Source organism: Lepidochelys olivacea, assembly GCF_965140295.1.
Source record: "Lepidochelys olivacea isolate rLepOli2 genome assembly, chromosome: 9".
NCBI classification, from domain to species: Eukaryota; Metazoa; Chordata; order Testudines; family Cheloniidae; genus Lepidochelys; species Lepidochelys olivacea.
This window is the reverse complement of record NC_140419.1, coordinates 7,210,186-7,225,254: the sequence shown is the minus strand read 5'-3', so window position 1 is coordinate 7,225,254 and position 15,069 is coordinate 7,210,186. Positions and strand designations below refer to the sequence as shown.

Below are 15,069 nucleotides of genomic sequence, written 5' to 3'. Positions count from 1 at the left end.
CAATGAAGGTTTTCCTGAAATTGTCTTTGATTTGTAATTGTCCAAAGAACATTTTTATAGCAAACATATTTCAGCCCTGAGGCTTGTATGTAAACTGCAGTTCTGAGGTCTGGAAGCCAGTGTTTGATGGTGTGTGACTGGCCACGCAAGTCAAGTCACATCATATGGTTTCAGTTCCCTTACTGGGAGAACCTAGCTGTTCCGAACAGCATTAGTCCCTGAGGAAATCACTGCGGAGCTGAATCTCAGTGAGAAGATGGGGAGCACTTTAGGACAAAGTCAGTAAATAAGGCTTGTATGTCTAAAAAATTTCACCTTGGTTGGTCTGGTCACAGTCACACTGAGTGAGTGGGTGGCGTGTACACAGCAATGGTCTGTTGCCGGCAGCCATATATGGCTCAATTAATTGCCTGAGTCCTAAGGCTGTAAGTCGAGGTTTGGGAGAGCTGCTGTTTATTTTTCCATCTCACACACAATACCTGCAAAATGCCAAGTGCCTGGACTGAATCTCCTGGTTTTTACTTGATGTCATAACTGCAAAGGATGCATTCACACCCCTTTATCTATCTTGTACAGCTGCAATAGAGACAGCCAAGTCTCTGGCCTAGGATTTGGGGAACGCTGTGTTAACTGTCCGACCCAAGGACATCCGAACAGATTTCATGCATTTGCCAAGTGGATGGACTCTTATTTTTTTTTTAAACACATTGTGATCCCTCCTCCTTCTGCCTCAAAACCTTCCGTCTTTCTCCGACCATCCAACATCCAAATGGAGATGCTTTAATATCCACACGGCCTTACAATGGCCCATGTTTTAGGTTGACTCTTATGTTGCAGAATAATATCACAGATTTCCTTCACAAATTCCCCAATGTTACAACATAACATTGTTGTCTAACAAAATACTCTGCAACAGATAGTACATGATGTGGCATCAACATGAGCCTCTTTTGTATACAGGGCTTGCTCGGTTTTAAATAAAATCTGTCTCTTCTCAGAGTAGCAGAAGCAGGAGATGAGCAATTATGTTGTCTGGTTAATGATGTTTTCGTACTGGCCAATTTAACAGCTAATCTTTGTAAAACTCTGGGCCAGTCCCTACACAGTTGTATTTGCATATTTTAGTCAAGTCTCGCTATTAAATCATACTTTGCATCAACAGCTTAGCTGTCAAGTATAAACAGTGACTCGCTCCAGCATTATGCAAATGAAGCCCATGGATAAACACGCACAATGCTCTGGCACGCTGCCCATTACGAAGGCAATGGCTCATGCTTATTTGAGTTCTAGGGAGGTTTATACCACCACAGATCCTGGCACAAGTGCCCTTTGTCTCCGACTACTTTGCGGAGCTGTGTGGAATGCCCAAGAACTGTGTTCTCAGGGCTTGCGTTCACGTTCTATAGTAGGGTTGCGTTGTGAAAGGCCAACTGGTACACCCTCACCCCCTCCTCCGCCTTTCATTACCAGAGCCTTTTCGATGTAGTCCTCGAATAGCTGAGACCTCCAGGGATCATGGGCACTTTCCTCCACTACAAATGTCTTCTCTCCTCCACCATCTGCCTCGCAAAACAACTTTACTTTTCAACCCTCATTGCAGGTGTCTACACTACCAAAAATTGCACCCTTTTTCAGCAACAGTGCCGCTGCTCAGAGGAGGTTTTCAAGACACAACGGTAAAGACACCCCAGGTTGGTTTTCACTAATGCTTTCACTACTGACAGCAACCATTCAGCTGCACTGCTGCTGAAACACTAGTACTAATTTTCCCAGAGTAGACAAGGCCACAACTACAACCGACCACCTCTGCCACCTTTAATTCCTTTCTTCAGCCCTCTTTGCTTCCCTCCCACCCCCCAAATCCTACCATCAAATACAGTTTTATTTAAATGATACAGATCAGATGGAATTTTGATGTATTAAGGGTGAGTTTTTGCCATGCTGTTCTTCTTCTGCATGAGCGCAATCTGCAGTATATAATGCACTGCACATGGCTTTCATGCAAGAAATTTAGGAAGGTTCTTCCCTTTAACATGGAAGAGAAGGAAAGGGGAGACTCTCAGGTTGGAACCAGCTCATGGTGTGCAGTCAGAGCAACCTTGACTCAATCTCTTTGGCTAATCTTTGTGGGATACGGCTGACTTGATGCAGACAATTGAGAGAGACCTTTTGCCTGTGTGTGAGACTGTGAAGAAACAGGAAGCATCCATGCAGGGTGAAGCATCCATTAATGAAATGCCTTCTCCAATAAACAGCCCTGCAGGTCACCCTATACACTACAGCGTACCAGACACCCAGCATGCCCACATGGGGAGAGACACACAGACAGTCAGAACGAACTTTAAAGATACCCAAGGTGCAAACGACTGAAGTGGATGCTGCTCCTGAACACTACACCATGATGCAGGTCCCCTGCCATTCGCACCCCAGGAGACCGTAGGTATCAGCTGACTGTAAGACTGGGGGAGATGCTCTACTGAATAAGCCAGCTAGCTGAGCCGTCATTCTATCAGTCTGAGGGACTCCATAATAAAATGTATTAACTTTTAAAAAGAAAACTTATGGATGTCTGAAGATAGTAAGTAACAGATGAGCGGGAAGGACAGAGAGTTAGGCAAGTGAACCAATGGCTGGTGAAGGTTCAGCACAGGGAAGAGTTCAGACTAGGTCGGCTCATAGTACTAGTTCCAAGACAGCAGTTCTCAAACTTTAGCAACCTGTGGACCCCCATTTTGATTTTAAAATTTTCACGGACCCCCAAGTCTCCCACTCAGCCCCAGGCCCTGCCCCCACTCCACCCCTTTCCCCAAGGCCCCAGCCCCACCCCACCTCTTCCTGCCCCAGTTCCACCCCGCCCCTCTTCCCCGCCTCTTTCTGTCCCCTCCCCCGAGCACACCCTGTACCCACTCGTCCCCCTCCCTCCCAGCACCTCCTGCACGCTGCTGAACAGCTGTTCCCCGGTGTGCAGTAGGGGGGGGCGTTGATCAGTGGGTCCCACAGATCCCCTGGACTACCCTCGTGGACCCCCTGGGGCCTGCAGACTCCAGTTTGAGAAACACTGTTCTAAGATTCATATGATCCCAAATCAGTCAGCGCAAAACATTACAGCAGATGAATGCTGCAAGCTGCACTTTGAACCAAAACTAGCACCGTGAGTATCGGAGACCAAACTATGCCTGGTAGTGTAATCACATTCAAAGGCAAGAGAGCTAAACACACTTGTTGATTTGATAATTAAGGCTGAGCTGGTGTAGAAGTGATAGCACTTGGTTCTCCTCCATCACCTTCCATTAGAGGATCTCAGAGTGCTTTACACAGGCTAATAAATTAATCCCACAATGCCCCTGCAACCTAGGGATCATTCCCACTTTACAGATGGAGAAATTGGGCACAGGCGGGTCACCTTGCCTGAGGTCACATAGGAAGTCAGAATAGATCCGATCTCTTAGCATTGTACGCAGTGGTGCAAGTCGATTTTAACTCTTACCGGTACGGTACTGACCCCTTGCCCCCACTCCCCCTCACAAAAAGTGTTCTGTGACTAGAGCCCTGCGGAGATACAAATTTATACCCGCGGATGCGGATATCTGCAGATAGAAATCGATATCCACTGCACCGCAGGGCTCTCCCGGGAACCGCAGCGGTGAAAGGATCAGCACGTGAGGCCGCTGCTCCCAGGAGCCAGCGCCCCGCCCCGCCCCGCCCCAGCAGCTCCCCCGGCTTTCCTTGGTAGGTGACCTTTGACATCACGGAGAAAGTGGAAAGCAGTACATTAGAGCAAACTGAAAAGGTCACTATCCTGGCTTCTATACATATATTTACCTCCAGTGCAGTCTGTATCTCAGGCCTAAAGAAGCCCCCCTCCAACACCAATTTCAGAAGGCCAGTAAAAAGATTTCACCTGGTTTATTATGGGAGCCAGTACTAGGTCGCAGTGTTTTAGTGACTCAACAGCCAAGGGCACAGGAGCTAGCCCGGCTCAGGTCCCCATTTTATGAAAAATCTGTTGCAAAAACAAAATAATGCAAACCCAACAAACCAAACCAAAAACACCTCCTGGGGGGGCCAACGTTTTTCTAGCCTGATCTCAGCTCCAAGGGAGTATTTCTGGTAAGTGAAGAAAATCAGCCCAGCCATTTGGGGTACAAGGCTGAAAATAACTTGGTTTTTGAAGAGTTCCCCCATAACTAGAACTCTTTGCTCCTCCCCATTCAGACCTGTGCTGGCCTGCCTTCCTGAGCACTAGTGCTCGGGGCATGTCTGAGTGAGAATGCAGCTATTCACACTTTTATAAGAAGCAGTGTTCCCAGGTGAGTGAGGCTGATACAACGCTTGGCCTCAGTTGGTATGCAGAGGCATATAGAGGGGAGGAAGTGCTTTTGATTGCTTCCTCACGTATTGTTAAGTAAACAATTATGTAGACAGATATTCAGTGAATACATATGGAAACAGCATTAATTCTGTGCCTCAGCGGTGACTGTGGCTATATTTCTTGTCTTCCTGACAGCTACTGGATACCCAGACTTCTACAGCTAAGGAGGAGGCTTTACATTTCTTCCTAAAGGATTCAGACTGAAGCTATTAGTGACTGTGGCTCAACACACAGGGATTTAGGTGTGGCCAACAGCAGCTTTAAAGGGATCGGTGCACACACATCTGTGCAATACGAAAAAAAATGACATCTCCTGATATTAGAGGACATGCAGCTCATTGATGAGAGCAGGGAGAGCAGGGAGGAGATTGATATTTTCTTACTCTGAAATCCGGGGACTGTTCAGAGAGATACGGACAGCACAAGAACCATACAACAACTAGAACAGTTTTGGACATTCAACCTCATTTCAGCACGAGCAGGAATGTTAGCCAGGATGCCAGGGGAACATCTGAACCTTCATTTGGAGAGTGCCCCGGGATCATCAGCTTCCACCTGGGCACAGAGCTGAAGTGTGCCTTGACATCTCTACCCAGTGCTGCTTCCATGATGACTGTTCACAGTACCCACAACACAGGGAGGCTGTGAGGATTCAGTAGTCACTATTTCTATAGCACCTGGAAAATAGAAACCTGCTGTTACATAGCAGGGCGTCAGACGAGGGGGCAGGGCTCTGCCTGGGAATGAACGCACCCTGGAGAGACAAGACGCTGGACACTTCTTATTAGGAAGTTTTCAGTGCTGACAGATTGAGAAGCTAAGCACTACCCGGGGCAAAGTCCTTTTAAAGAGCCCAGTTTCCTCAGAATGAAACTGCAGCAAGGTCTCTTCTGCATGGGAACAGCTACTCCACCGGCTGCTGCAGAATGCCTCCGGTGACTAAATCCATGTTGTGGGTTATGTCCTTTAGTCTTGTTTGCTGTAGCGTGTACAAACCAAGCCCATATCTTATTAAAACAGGATTACATTTCCTTTGGAGTTTTACAGCGCAACATCTGGACTAATTCTGCCTGACAATCTAACATAAACTGAACCTGTGCAGCAGCCAGGAGGGCTGGTTTACCTTTACGCATGGTGGACAGAGTCAATTACCGGCCACGGAGAGCCAACAGTGGCAGAGGGTTACTCCTTGGCAGGTGGAGAATATACATCGGTTTGGGTACAGCCTGGTGCCAACTCAGTCAAATGGAAAACAAGAGTCTCTACATCATAAGGCAGAACTCCATCCTGCTCAGTCACCTCCTTCCTTAGGGTCTGTCTTCACTGCAGAGCTAACTTGGGTCTTTATTCAGGTGTTGTCCCTAAGCCCCCTCCCACCGGAGTTTGGTGGTGCTTTAAACCCAGGCAAGCTGGCCTGGCTAGGTGTATAGGCTACAGGCCTGGTGCTGCTTTCACTCAGGCTGGTAACTCATCCACTTTGCAGTGAGGACTCAGGCTAAATCACTTGGGTGCAGAAAGTCCTCCAAAGCCTTCCCACAATTCCCCCCAGGTGCCTGGAAGCTAGGGTGACCAGATGTCCCAATTTTATAGGGACAGTCCTGATTTTGGGGTCTTTTTCTTATATAGGCTCTTATTACCCCCCACCCCCGTCCCAATTTTTCACACTTGCTGTCTGGTCACCCTACTGGAAGCACAGGACCAAGTTCTCCAGGAAGAAAATAGAGCAGCTCAGTTTACCAAAGCACGAAGAACTATGGGATACGCCTCCAGAAGTCTTAGCAATACACACTAGCAAGGGCACAGTCACCAGGATATGGCTTTGCAGTGTGACTGCTCTCACCTGGGCTAGGCTAACCCAGGCTGATCACCTGAGTTGACTCTGAAGTGAACACATGGCCTTAGGTGACTGCCTACGACTAATGAATGCAATGCTGAGGCTTAGAGCCCTAATTTCACTTTGATTCTGAAATCCAAATAAGGCATTTAATAAGCTTCAGCCTACCAACTCTTAGTATAAACACTTCCTGTGTCCAGCACAGGACTTTGCAAACATATATGTTGATGTTTTGCATTATGAAATCCTGGGATTTGGTGGTGCTGCAGATTTGGAATTGGATACTGGCATGGGACTGCACTTTCGACAAACAATTTGCAACTGAAGCCAAATCAGAGAAACTGCTACCTAAGCGATCTCCCCAAACCACGCCAATCAACTAGTGCTGCCTCCATAGGGTTCATGACACTTGGCAACTGTGTGATACCGACAGGTGTATGCATGCAGCAGGATAGCTGCTTGCACAAATTATGTGCATGGACAGTTCTGAAAGTCTAAACTCAGAACACTGAGCTGAACATAACATCATGAAACTGCCAGCTCACCTGATTTACATCTGACAGGAAAATGACCCGTCTGTGCTAAAGTTCAGCAAGTCTGATACATATCTGTCAGGTGAGCTTAAAAAGTCACTGTTGCTGTATCAGCTGGTTTATACGTTATGTCCATATCACTTCTAAGAAGTGACTCTCTTGGTAAACAGGAATAAATACTAAGCAATGATGCTTTGCAAAAGTTCCGACTGCATCACACCCATGGCAGTCCAGAAGAGCAGCAATAAAAGCAGTGAGCTAATGTGTAAGTGATAAACGACTTGTTCAAACAATTCAATTACAATTACAGGCTTGCTCTCCTGATTTAAGTCTTGCTTCATAACTGCCTGTCTTAAATTCACTTTACGGAAAAACTGCAGAAGAGAGCTTGGTAACACAAAGAGCATTATTCATCAGCAGCTCGTGAGTGTCAGAACTGGATATACCTTGGCATTTGGGAATGCTAGCATTTTAGGCTATGTCATAATGTACCACTCACCATTGTTCTATGTGTAGAAAGGATAGTCATTTTTATGTTTCAGTGGCAGATATTTTTCACTTGCTGTCCTAAAGAGTTGTGTAATGCTGCCCAAAGGTGGCCCCATTCACTGATGCTTGAAGTGCTCCCTGTCTAGTTTGTATATCAGCAGTGTCTGTAAATCTCTTTGGGATCCTTGGAAATGCAAAATGATCAATATACTATCACTGCTTCAGGAAAAGGTCTCTAAGTGTGTTTCTATTTGAGATCCTGTTCTCTTGGGGTTAGAAAGCTACTCCAAAGATAACATACAAAGCCCCACCACAAATTCATAATCCTGACACAAATCCAAACCATGGTGAGGAATTAAAATGAAATTCATTGGAAAAATGGAAGTTGATATATTGGAGGAAAAGTCATCCATAATGGGAGGGAGAGACCTGGAAACCAGTATAATGCTGAAAGACTGAGGTGATCACGGACAGCACATTAGATCGGAGCTTGCAATGTGCTATGTAAGCAAAACACACCACTGCAAATATGGGGTGCCTAATCAGATGCATCTTGTCACAGACAGACAGCACCTCTCTTTTATGTCTCTGGGTAACAGGGGACCTGGAACACTGCGCTCCTTCTGAGAGAGCTGTGCCAACTGGACAGACTTCAGAGGAATGGAAAATAATTAGGAATCTGGACGTACTATGCATAGGCACTCAGAGAGTAGGATGGTGGATGCCATGTAAGTGCCTGCCTGGATCGACAGATAGTACACAGAAAAGATGTCTGATCTCTGTGCTGATTACAGCAAATACAGGAGACAGTTTTTCTTGCACTTAATTTCTTCCATAGGATCAGCCATAAGTCAAATGATCTCTGGGTTCCGACTACTCTAAGGACAAATTTTCCAAAGTCTACTCAACCTCCTTCTTTGGAGTGTCCTCCTTCATGTTGCCAGTCAGTCTCCCATTACAGCTCTTGTGTTGGGGAGAAAGCCTACAATGGCTGTCCTACTGCATCCCTTGAAAACGGTTGGAAGGGGCCTTTTCAGTACAGTGCAACTATCCACACTGTCATGGCTGGGGTGTGGGCGGCCAGGCCTAGTGGGTGGAGCCAGCCTCAGAAAGTTGCAGCCAGAGCCCAAGGTCAGAGACAGAATCAGAAGCCAGGCAAGGAAGGAGGGCTGGAACAGGGCAGGAAGAAAGAAGGAGCAGGGTTGGGGCAAGGCTCGGAAGCAAGGTTTGTCATAGCTGCTGGCTGGGGATCTGCCTAGTTGCACCAACAATGTCCGGGTGTCCCCAGCAGGCTTAAGCAGTGCGCCTGGAGTAATCAAACAGGGAGCAGGCCTATCGGGATCCCTGTGGGCGCACATCCTTTGGTGCTTGGGCCCACAAGTCTCACAGCCGGCCAGCCACTGTCAATTAGAGCTCGCCCAGGGAGCAGCAGAGCTGGGTACTAGACCTGCAGATCCTTACACAAATCCCTGTACCGGGGGTTGCCATCTCTGTACTGGAAGGGAAAATATTTGCGGTCACAGGATGTGGCTCACTTGAAACACTGATATATCTGCAGTGTTTGTGGGTGGGAGCCGAGAAGAGACAGTGAAACAAGGGGCTAGGCCAATATGACCCTGCATCCCCTTACCTCCTGTTACATTGTTAGGCTACATCCTATACAGCACGAGAGACTCTCAACACAATGTGAGGATAGTCTCAAAGCCTATACTCCACCTCCCTCACTTACAACCCCACCACTGGCTGCAGTCACATTGTAGCACTCACTCTTAGCAGGGATGCTGTCTTTTCCCTGGACACGACTGCTTTTGTGCCTTGAGGGAGCGGACAATGACTTTATGCAGAACTTCAAGGAAGAGCTTTGGTTTTGTGTTAGAGAGGTCGTTAACCAAGATTACGCCAGGTTTCTAGTAGCACACTTTTCCTTTCAAAGGCACTCCTAAAACTGGAGCGTATCAAAATTCACCAATCCCCTCCATGCATTGTTAGTTCTGACATGCTGTAAAGAATTAGGTCTAACCTGACATTCTGTAAAGGGACCACAGCATTGCGTCCAATAGCTGCATTTTAGATACCATTTCTCTCTCTCACAATCACACACACCTCTAAACCCACAGGACAACAGAAGCTAGCTAACTCCCAATAGAAGGAATCTGTGGGACCAGAAAAACGTACTGTGCCCCCCCCCCCAAAAAAAAAAAAAACCTAAAGGAAAGGGGTTCTTCATAGCACAGAGCCTGGGGAGTTGCCCCCAACTCTGGGAGATGTGCAATGCAGCACGAATGGAAACGCATCATCAGACATTGGAGGAAGGGGCTAAGATAGGAAATGTAGAAACACAAATTGCCAATTTATAAGTAGCAATCGCCGGAGTTTCATGGTCAGAACAAAGATGAATCAGGCCACACTCCCCTTGACCAGGCGCTCGTGTGCACATACACAGAGCATGTTGTTCACCCTGTCACAATTTCAACCCCCTCCTCATTTCAGGAGAGCACAGCACTCCCATTTGGTAACTTGATCAGTACCATGGCACAGGCAGGTCTGCTCCCCTTTGGAATGAAAACTATTTATGCCCATTAGGGTGAATGAAATAACATGGTTTAAAAAAAGGAAAGAAAACTGTTTCCACCTGAGTGAGGCTGCCTGGTTTTCTCTGGGGCCTGGGAGGAGGGATGGAAGGTACTCGGGGTGCACAAGCGCTGAGAAGGAGTTTGACAGACAGCTGGACAGAGGGGAGGGTGCGGGAGAGATTGTTTTGTGACCGTGGGAAGTGGGGAGAAGCAGTACTGTCACTTTTGATGATTGCTTATTTGTTGTCTGTCTGGATCTGTCTCTATTTTAGATTGTAAAATTCTTATGGGCAGGGACTACCTCTAAGTCCCTATTTAGACATTGCCTAGCACAGTGGGGCCTCACCTTAGTTGGGGCATGTAGATGATATGAGAATACAAACAAATAATAATAATGGCTTGGAGAGTGGGGGGAAGGCCCTCCAGTCCAGCAGGGAGCTGCCTGAGACTGCCAGATGTCTTTTCTTTCTTGGCCCAAAGTATTTCAATCCAAGGTGAAAGGCTGGCAAGTTAATCTGCCAGTACACCAGGACGTCCACAACCACCAGCCTCTTAACTGACATTCACAACATTACTTTAACCCAGGGCTACGCTTAAGGACTTTTATTTTACCCAAAGGAGCTAACATAATAATGAAACAATTACAGTTTAAATTGCGAAGAAGCAGCCAGATGGGAACCTTCATGGATGAAGTCTCATGTTTGAAACCCAGGGTTCCCTGGAGCCACGCGTTCCAACTCCACCCTGGTTGGTTCAGCCTGCCATCATCTCCAGGAAGCACAGTGAAGTCCTATGCAGTCTATTGGGCGTATGTAGCTAGGGACAAAGAGAAGGGTCCAACCCAGAGATCCACTCTGTTCTTCATGCCCATTTAATATCCCTCAGTATTCTCATATCCGTGGGGCCTTGCCTTCCACTGTTGTGCTGGGTGCTATGCCCCAGCTGGTTTCCACCATCCCATCTCAGGGGTGCCGCTCTGTGTGACATAGTCTCTAAAGCCTTGTGGGATTCCTCGGGATGAAAGGCAGTGTGAAAATATAAGCTACCTATTTTGGGTTCCAGCTTCCCTAATGCATTTTGCCCATAAATATGCAATAATTGTAAATGTCCCCAGTGAATAGGTGATTTATATATAATACACAGCAACTGACCCATAGCCACAGTGCTGAAAGCACGACAATGGGATAGCAGCTGCAGTGAGGAGTTAATGAAAATTTAACATAATGTTATCTTAAGGGCAACAAATTCCAGTACATCACCCTTGGTGAGAGCCTGCATGGTGCTTGCACTTCTAAGTCTAGGTAATTTAGAAAATGTAATTACTTTGGTAATTACACTTTTAGGCTAGAGATTTTAGACATATGACTCCTTTGTTCAGCAAATGCAAGGTCACTATACACTGCTCTCTGCTGCTCACCTCCGGTCAGAGCAGGGTTAGCCATCTCAAGGAGGGACTCGAGTCTTTGGACGAAGAAGCATCACAGCATCATGGGTCCCTGCCTGAATAACTGAGAACGTTCACAGAGAACTCAAGAAACAAAAAATTGTGGATACAGATGGAACAACACTTTAAAGCGTGGAAGGCTCCCTTATATGGAGGGACCATTTCCACTTCCCATCTCTAACCAACTACACAGCAATCAGACTTATGCTGTCCTGTTGCAACTCTTTGTTATCGTCACTTGTTACAGCCTCATCCCTAACACTCTGAAGCTAGATGCTCTAGGTCAGCGGTTCTCAAACTTCATGGCACTGGGACCCCCTTCTGACAACAAAATTACTACACGACCCAGAGAAGAGGGACCAAAACCTGAGCCCAAGCCTGAGCCCCACTACCCTGGGATGTGGGAAGCCAAAGCCTGAGGGCTTCTGCCCCAGATGGTGGGGCTGAAGCCGAAACCTGAGCCCCATCATCCAGGGCTGAAGCCGAAGCCTGAGCCCCACTGCCCAGGGCTGAAGCCTTCGGGCTTTGGCTTCAGTCCCGGGCCTGAGCAAGTCTAACGCCAGCCGCTGACCTCATTAAAATGGGGTCCTGACCCACTTTGGGGTCCTGACCCACAGTTTGAGAATCACTGCTCCAGGCGAAGCCAAGCTACAGGAGAGACACTTACAACTTCTGTCTGACGCCCTCACATAGACACAGAATATTGGCAACATTTCTCTCATGGTCCAGAAACACTCAGACACTGTCTACACACAAATTGTAACATTTTTACTGTGCCAGTAGAGTTAAAGTAATACAGGTGGGGATGCAGTTATGCCCTTATCCAAGTATTTCTCCCGATATAGCTTGCTCCTTATTAGCTGTGTGTGGACCAGGCCTAAAAGTCTGCACTCTGAAACCGCAAAGGGAAGATTGTGACAGTCATGTTAAAACTGTAGGTAATAGTCCAAGAAGGGGGGAGGGATAGCTCAGTGGTTTGAGCTTTGGCCTGCTAAACCCAGGGTTGTGAGTTCAATCCTTGAGGGGGCCATTTAGGGGTATGGGGCAAAAATTGGGGATTGGTCCTGCTTTGAGCAGGGAGTTGGACTAGATGACCTCCTGAGGTCCCTTCCAATCCTGATACTCTATATTCTATGAAAAGGGGTAAGCTTTGAGAACCGGGGGTTTTTCCTCCCAGCATGACTGACCAGGCTGGCAAGGGAGGAGAAAATGAGACCGATACAAATGCTTGTCTGTTTTACTGTCAATTAATCCAATGTAAAACTTCTTGCTGTTAACCAAGGCACAGAGCACATGAAGTTACCATACTCTGCCACCATCATTACTGGACAGCACAAAAGTAGCTCTCCTCAGAACTGAGCTTACATTCTGATAAAGGAGCATCTTCCTGGCAAGGGAAGGGCAGCTGTATCACATGCACAGAGACTTATTACTAAGCTTCAAAGACCTACTTTTTCCTCCACGTTCCAATATATTTTGCAAGTATTCTCCATTCTCCTGGTCTGCACGTACAGGGCCCAGAGGGGTAAACATCTTCTTACAATACAAAATGATCCCTGATAACTCATGTGTTATGGCTTTCCTTAAGGAATGGAAATCTTGACCCTCACCCACTGTCACTAGTTAAATGACCTATGCAGTACAGAACCAATACCACATGGGAGATAGAACTGGAAGAAATATTTTATCTGGGACCATCTGAAACAATTACACTAGGTCTGGCTATAGATCTTGCATCAGTTGCTATACAACCAGTCTTGGCTATCACGTTTTATATAATCACAACCGGTAGCAGCCTGGGTGTCTCAGATGCTAAACCTGCCAGAAACACAGGTCATAACCATACATCTATGAATCAATAGTGCTCAGCATATTTCAGTTACTTTCACCGTTCAACGCATCTGATTCCTTTTCTACTCAGACAGGCAAAGTGGCTAAAAGAAAGAAGCTTTTCAAACTGAAATGCTATTGGCCTCAGATTTTAAAGAAAAGAGCCCCACAGCCCCAGAAGTTTCTTACAACCATGGCACATGTGCACACAAAAGAATGTGGAAAGGAGGCAGAAAATAGGGCTGTTGATTTTCAAGATATATGCTAGACAATTAGAAGTGCTGGATTTATAAACATCCTTTAAAAAAAAAAACAAGCCAGCCAACAGGTCTAATAGTTTTATGTTTTCCCCACTGCCCATTGTGTGCAATCCCCTCCTAGAAGCTTGTAAAACAAATATTCTTTCCCTGTGGATTTGATCCCATTGCGTTTAACCAGCACATTTCCCTATTTTTCTAGTGGAGCTGTCGTTACGGAGTCTTTGTATTTATACTTCCTGGGCTGAGCTGTTTAGTGGATAGCTTTGTGCACAGGCCTTGTAAACTGCTGCTACAGAGATGGAAGGAGGGTGGGGGTGTCCCTCTTTCAAAAAAATGTCCCCTCTTTAAATAAATACACACACATACATAAAAGGGTTCTCTGCTTAAAAAGAGATTGATTTTGTTTTAAATGATATTTCAGCAATTGTTCTCCAGATCCTTTTAAGGCTGTCCAAAAGCAGGCTAAACTCCTGAATGGATTGCCCTTTAACAATTTTCTATACTCCCTTCTTCTAAGTTAAACTTCTAAATTTGGAGAAAAATATAATTCCTGGGTGGGGGTGAGACATGGTGAATTTCTGATACCCTGGTATTCATGACAACTTACCCAGCATGACAACAGAGACATCCTAACCTGGATTGCTGTTGTCAATTTGATAATCAGAATGTGATTTGAACTAAAAACATCTCGGGTGCCAACTCACTACAGCAGCTAGTAAAAAGATGCAGGAATACCTGGAAATTGAGGAGACTCTGCTCCAGTTTGGATATCATGAGGTGTCTTATAAAAACAGGGTGCATGGCTATACTAGGATTTCAGAGAGCACACATGGCAAGCCAGGAAGTGAATCTGCATGTGTGTTTGAGCAGAGAGAGAACAGGTGGTGGGAAGAAGATGAGACGTTACCTCCATGCCATCAGAATCACCCCAACACAAAGTATCCCAGAAATTCAGAGCAAACACTCCTTAATTGGAGAGCGCAGGGCAGATTTTCTTGAGAGCCCAGCAGCTAACAGCTGCCATGTAGATAACTAAAGATTTGAGAATGTGGGTGCTGTGCACTTTGGAAGATCTGGCCTCACTTTTGCCCAATACATTTGTGCATGAGGCCTCTACAAGTCACTCCCCGTCTTAGGGCTAGGCTGAAAGCTACTGTAATCTACATTTAAGTAGTACAAGCAGTTCTGATCCTTCTGCCAATGAAAGGGAATGTGGGGCACATCAACAGTGAAATTTTCTTTCAGGTGCCCCTTCCTATCTGCCCTGTGTACAATCATCTGCGGGACTTACTTGTTGCTGTCCCGATACTGATAGATATAACAGCCTTGAGGCATCCCGCTTTCCTTGTCCAATGTAAACGAGAGCTTCAGCTGCAAAGGGGGAAAAAAAGAAAAGAAAAGAAAAGCAAATTTAGGCTGAGTTCTCACTCACTACAGCAACTTCATGAAAGGCTTGTGGGAGAAAGCAAGCTCACCAAGACTGACACGCAAACACTGTGGCCTGGAATATAACATGGGGTTCCAAACCTCAGTGAAAAGTCACATGCATTGCAGAAAAGCTCTCTCTTTTTCCACCCTTTGTTACTATAAAGTGTTTGTGGTTCCTCTGAAATGTATGGGTCATAACGGTTCACCCCTCCAAACCCACCCACACACACATCCCTTCACCAAAGCTATTGCGGTTCTCCTCAGACACTAAAGAAATGAGTGTTCTCCATCAGCAGCTGTAGTTCC

The 15,069-nt window shown here is 46.3% G+C and overlaps 1 protein-coding gene across 3 annotated transcripts in view; it reads right to left on the bottom strand.

The window, feature by feature from the left end:
- DIS3L2 (DIS3 like 3'-5' exoribonuclease 2) overlaps positions 1-15,069 on the bottom strand; it is a 280,475-nt gene that overhangs the window by 50,748 nt on the left and 214,658 nt on the right. For all 3 annotated transcript variants that reach the window (XM_084638284.1, XM_084638283.1, XM_084638285.1), the window contains one exon: positions 14,627-14,706. In XM_084638284.1, the coding sequence (XP_084494410.1) occupies positions 14,627-14,706 (80 nt within the window). The remainder of the gene's footprint in view (positions 1-14,626; positions 14,707-15,069) is intronic.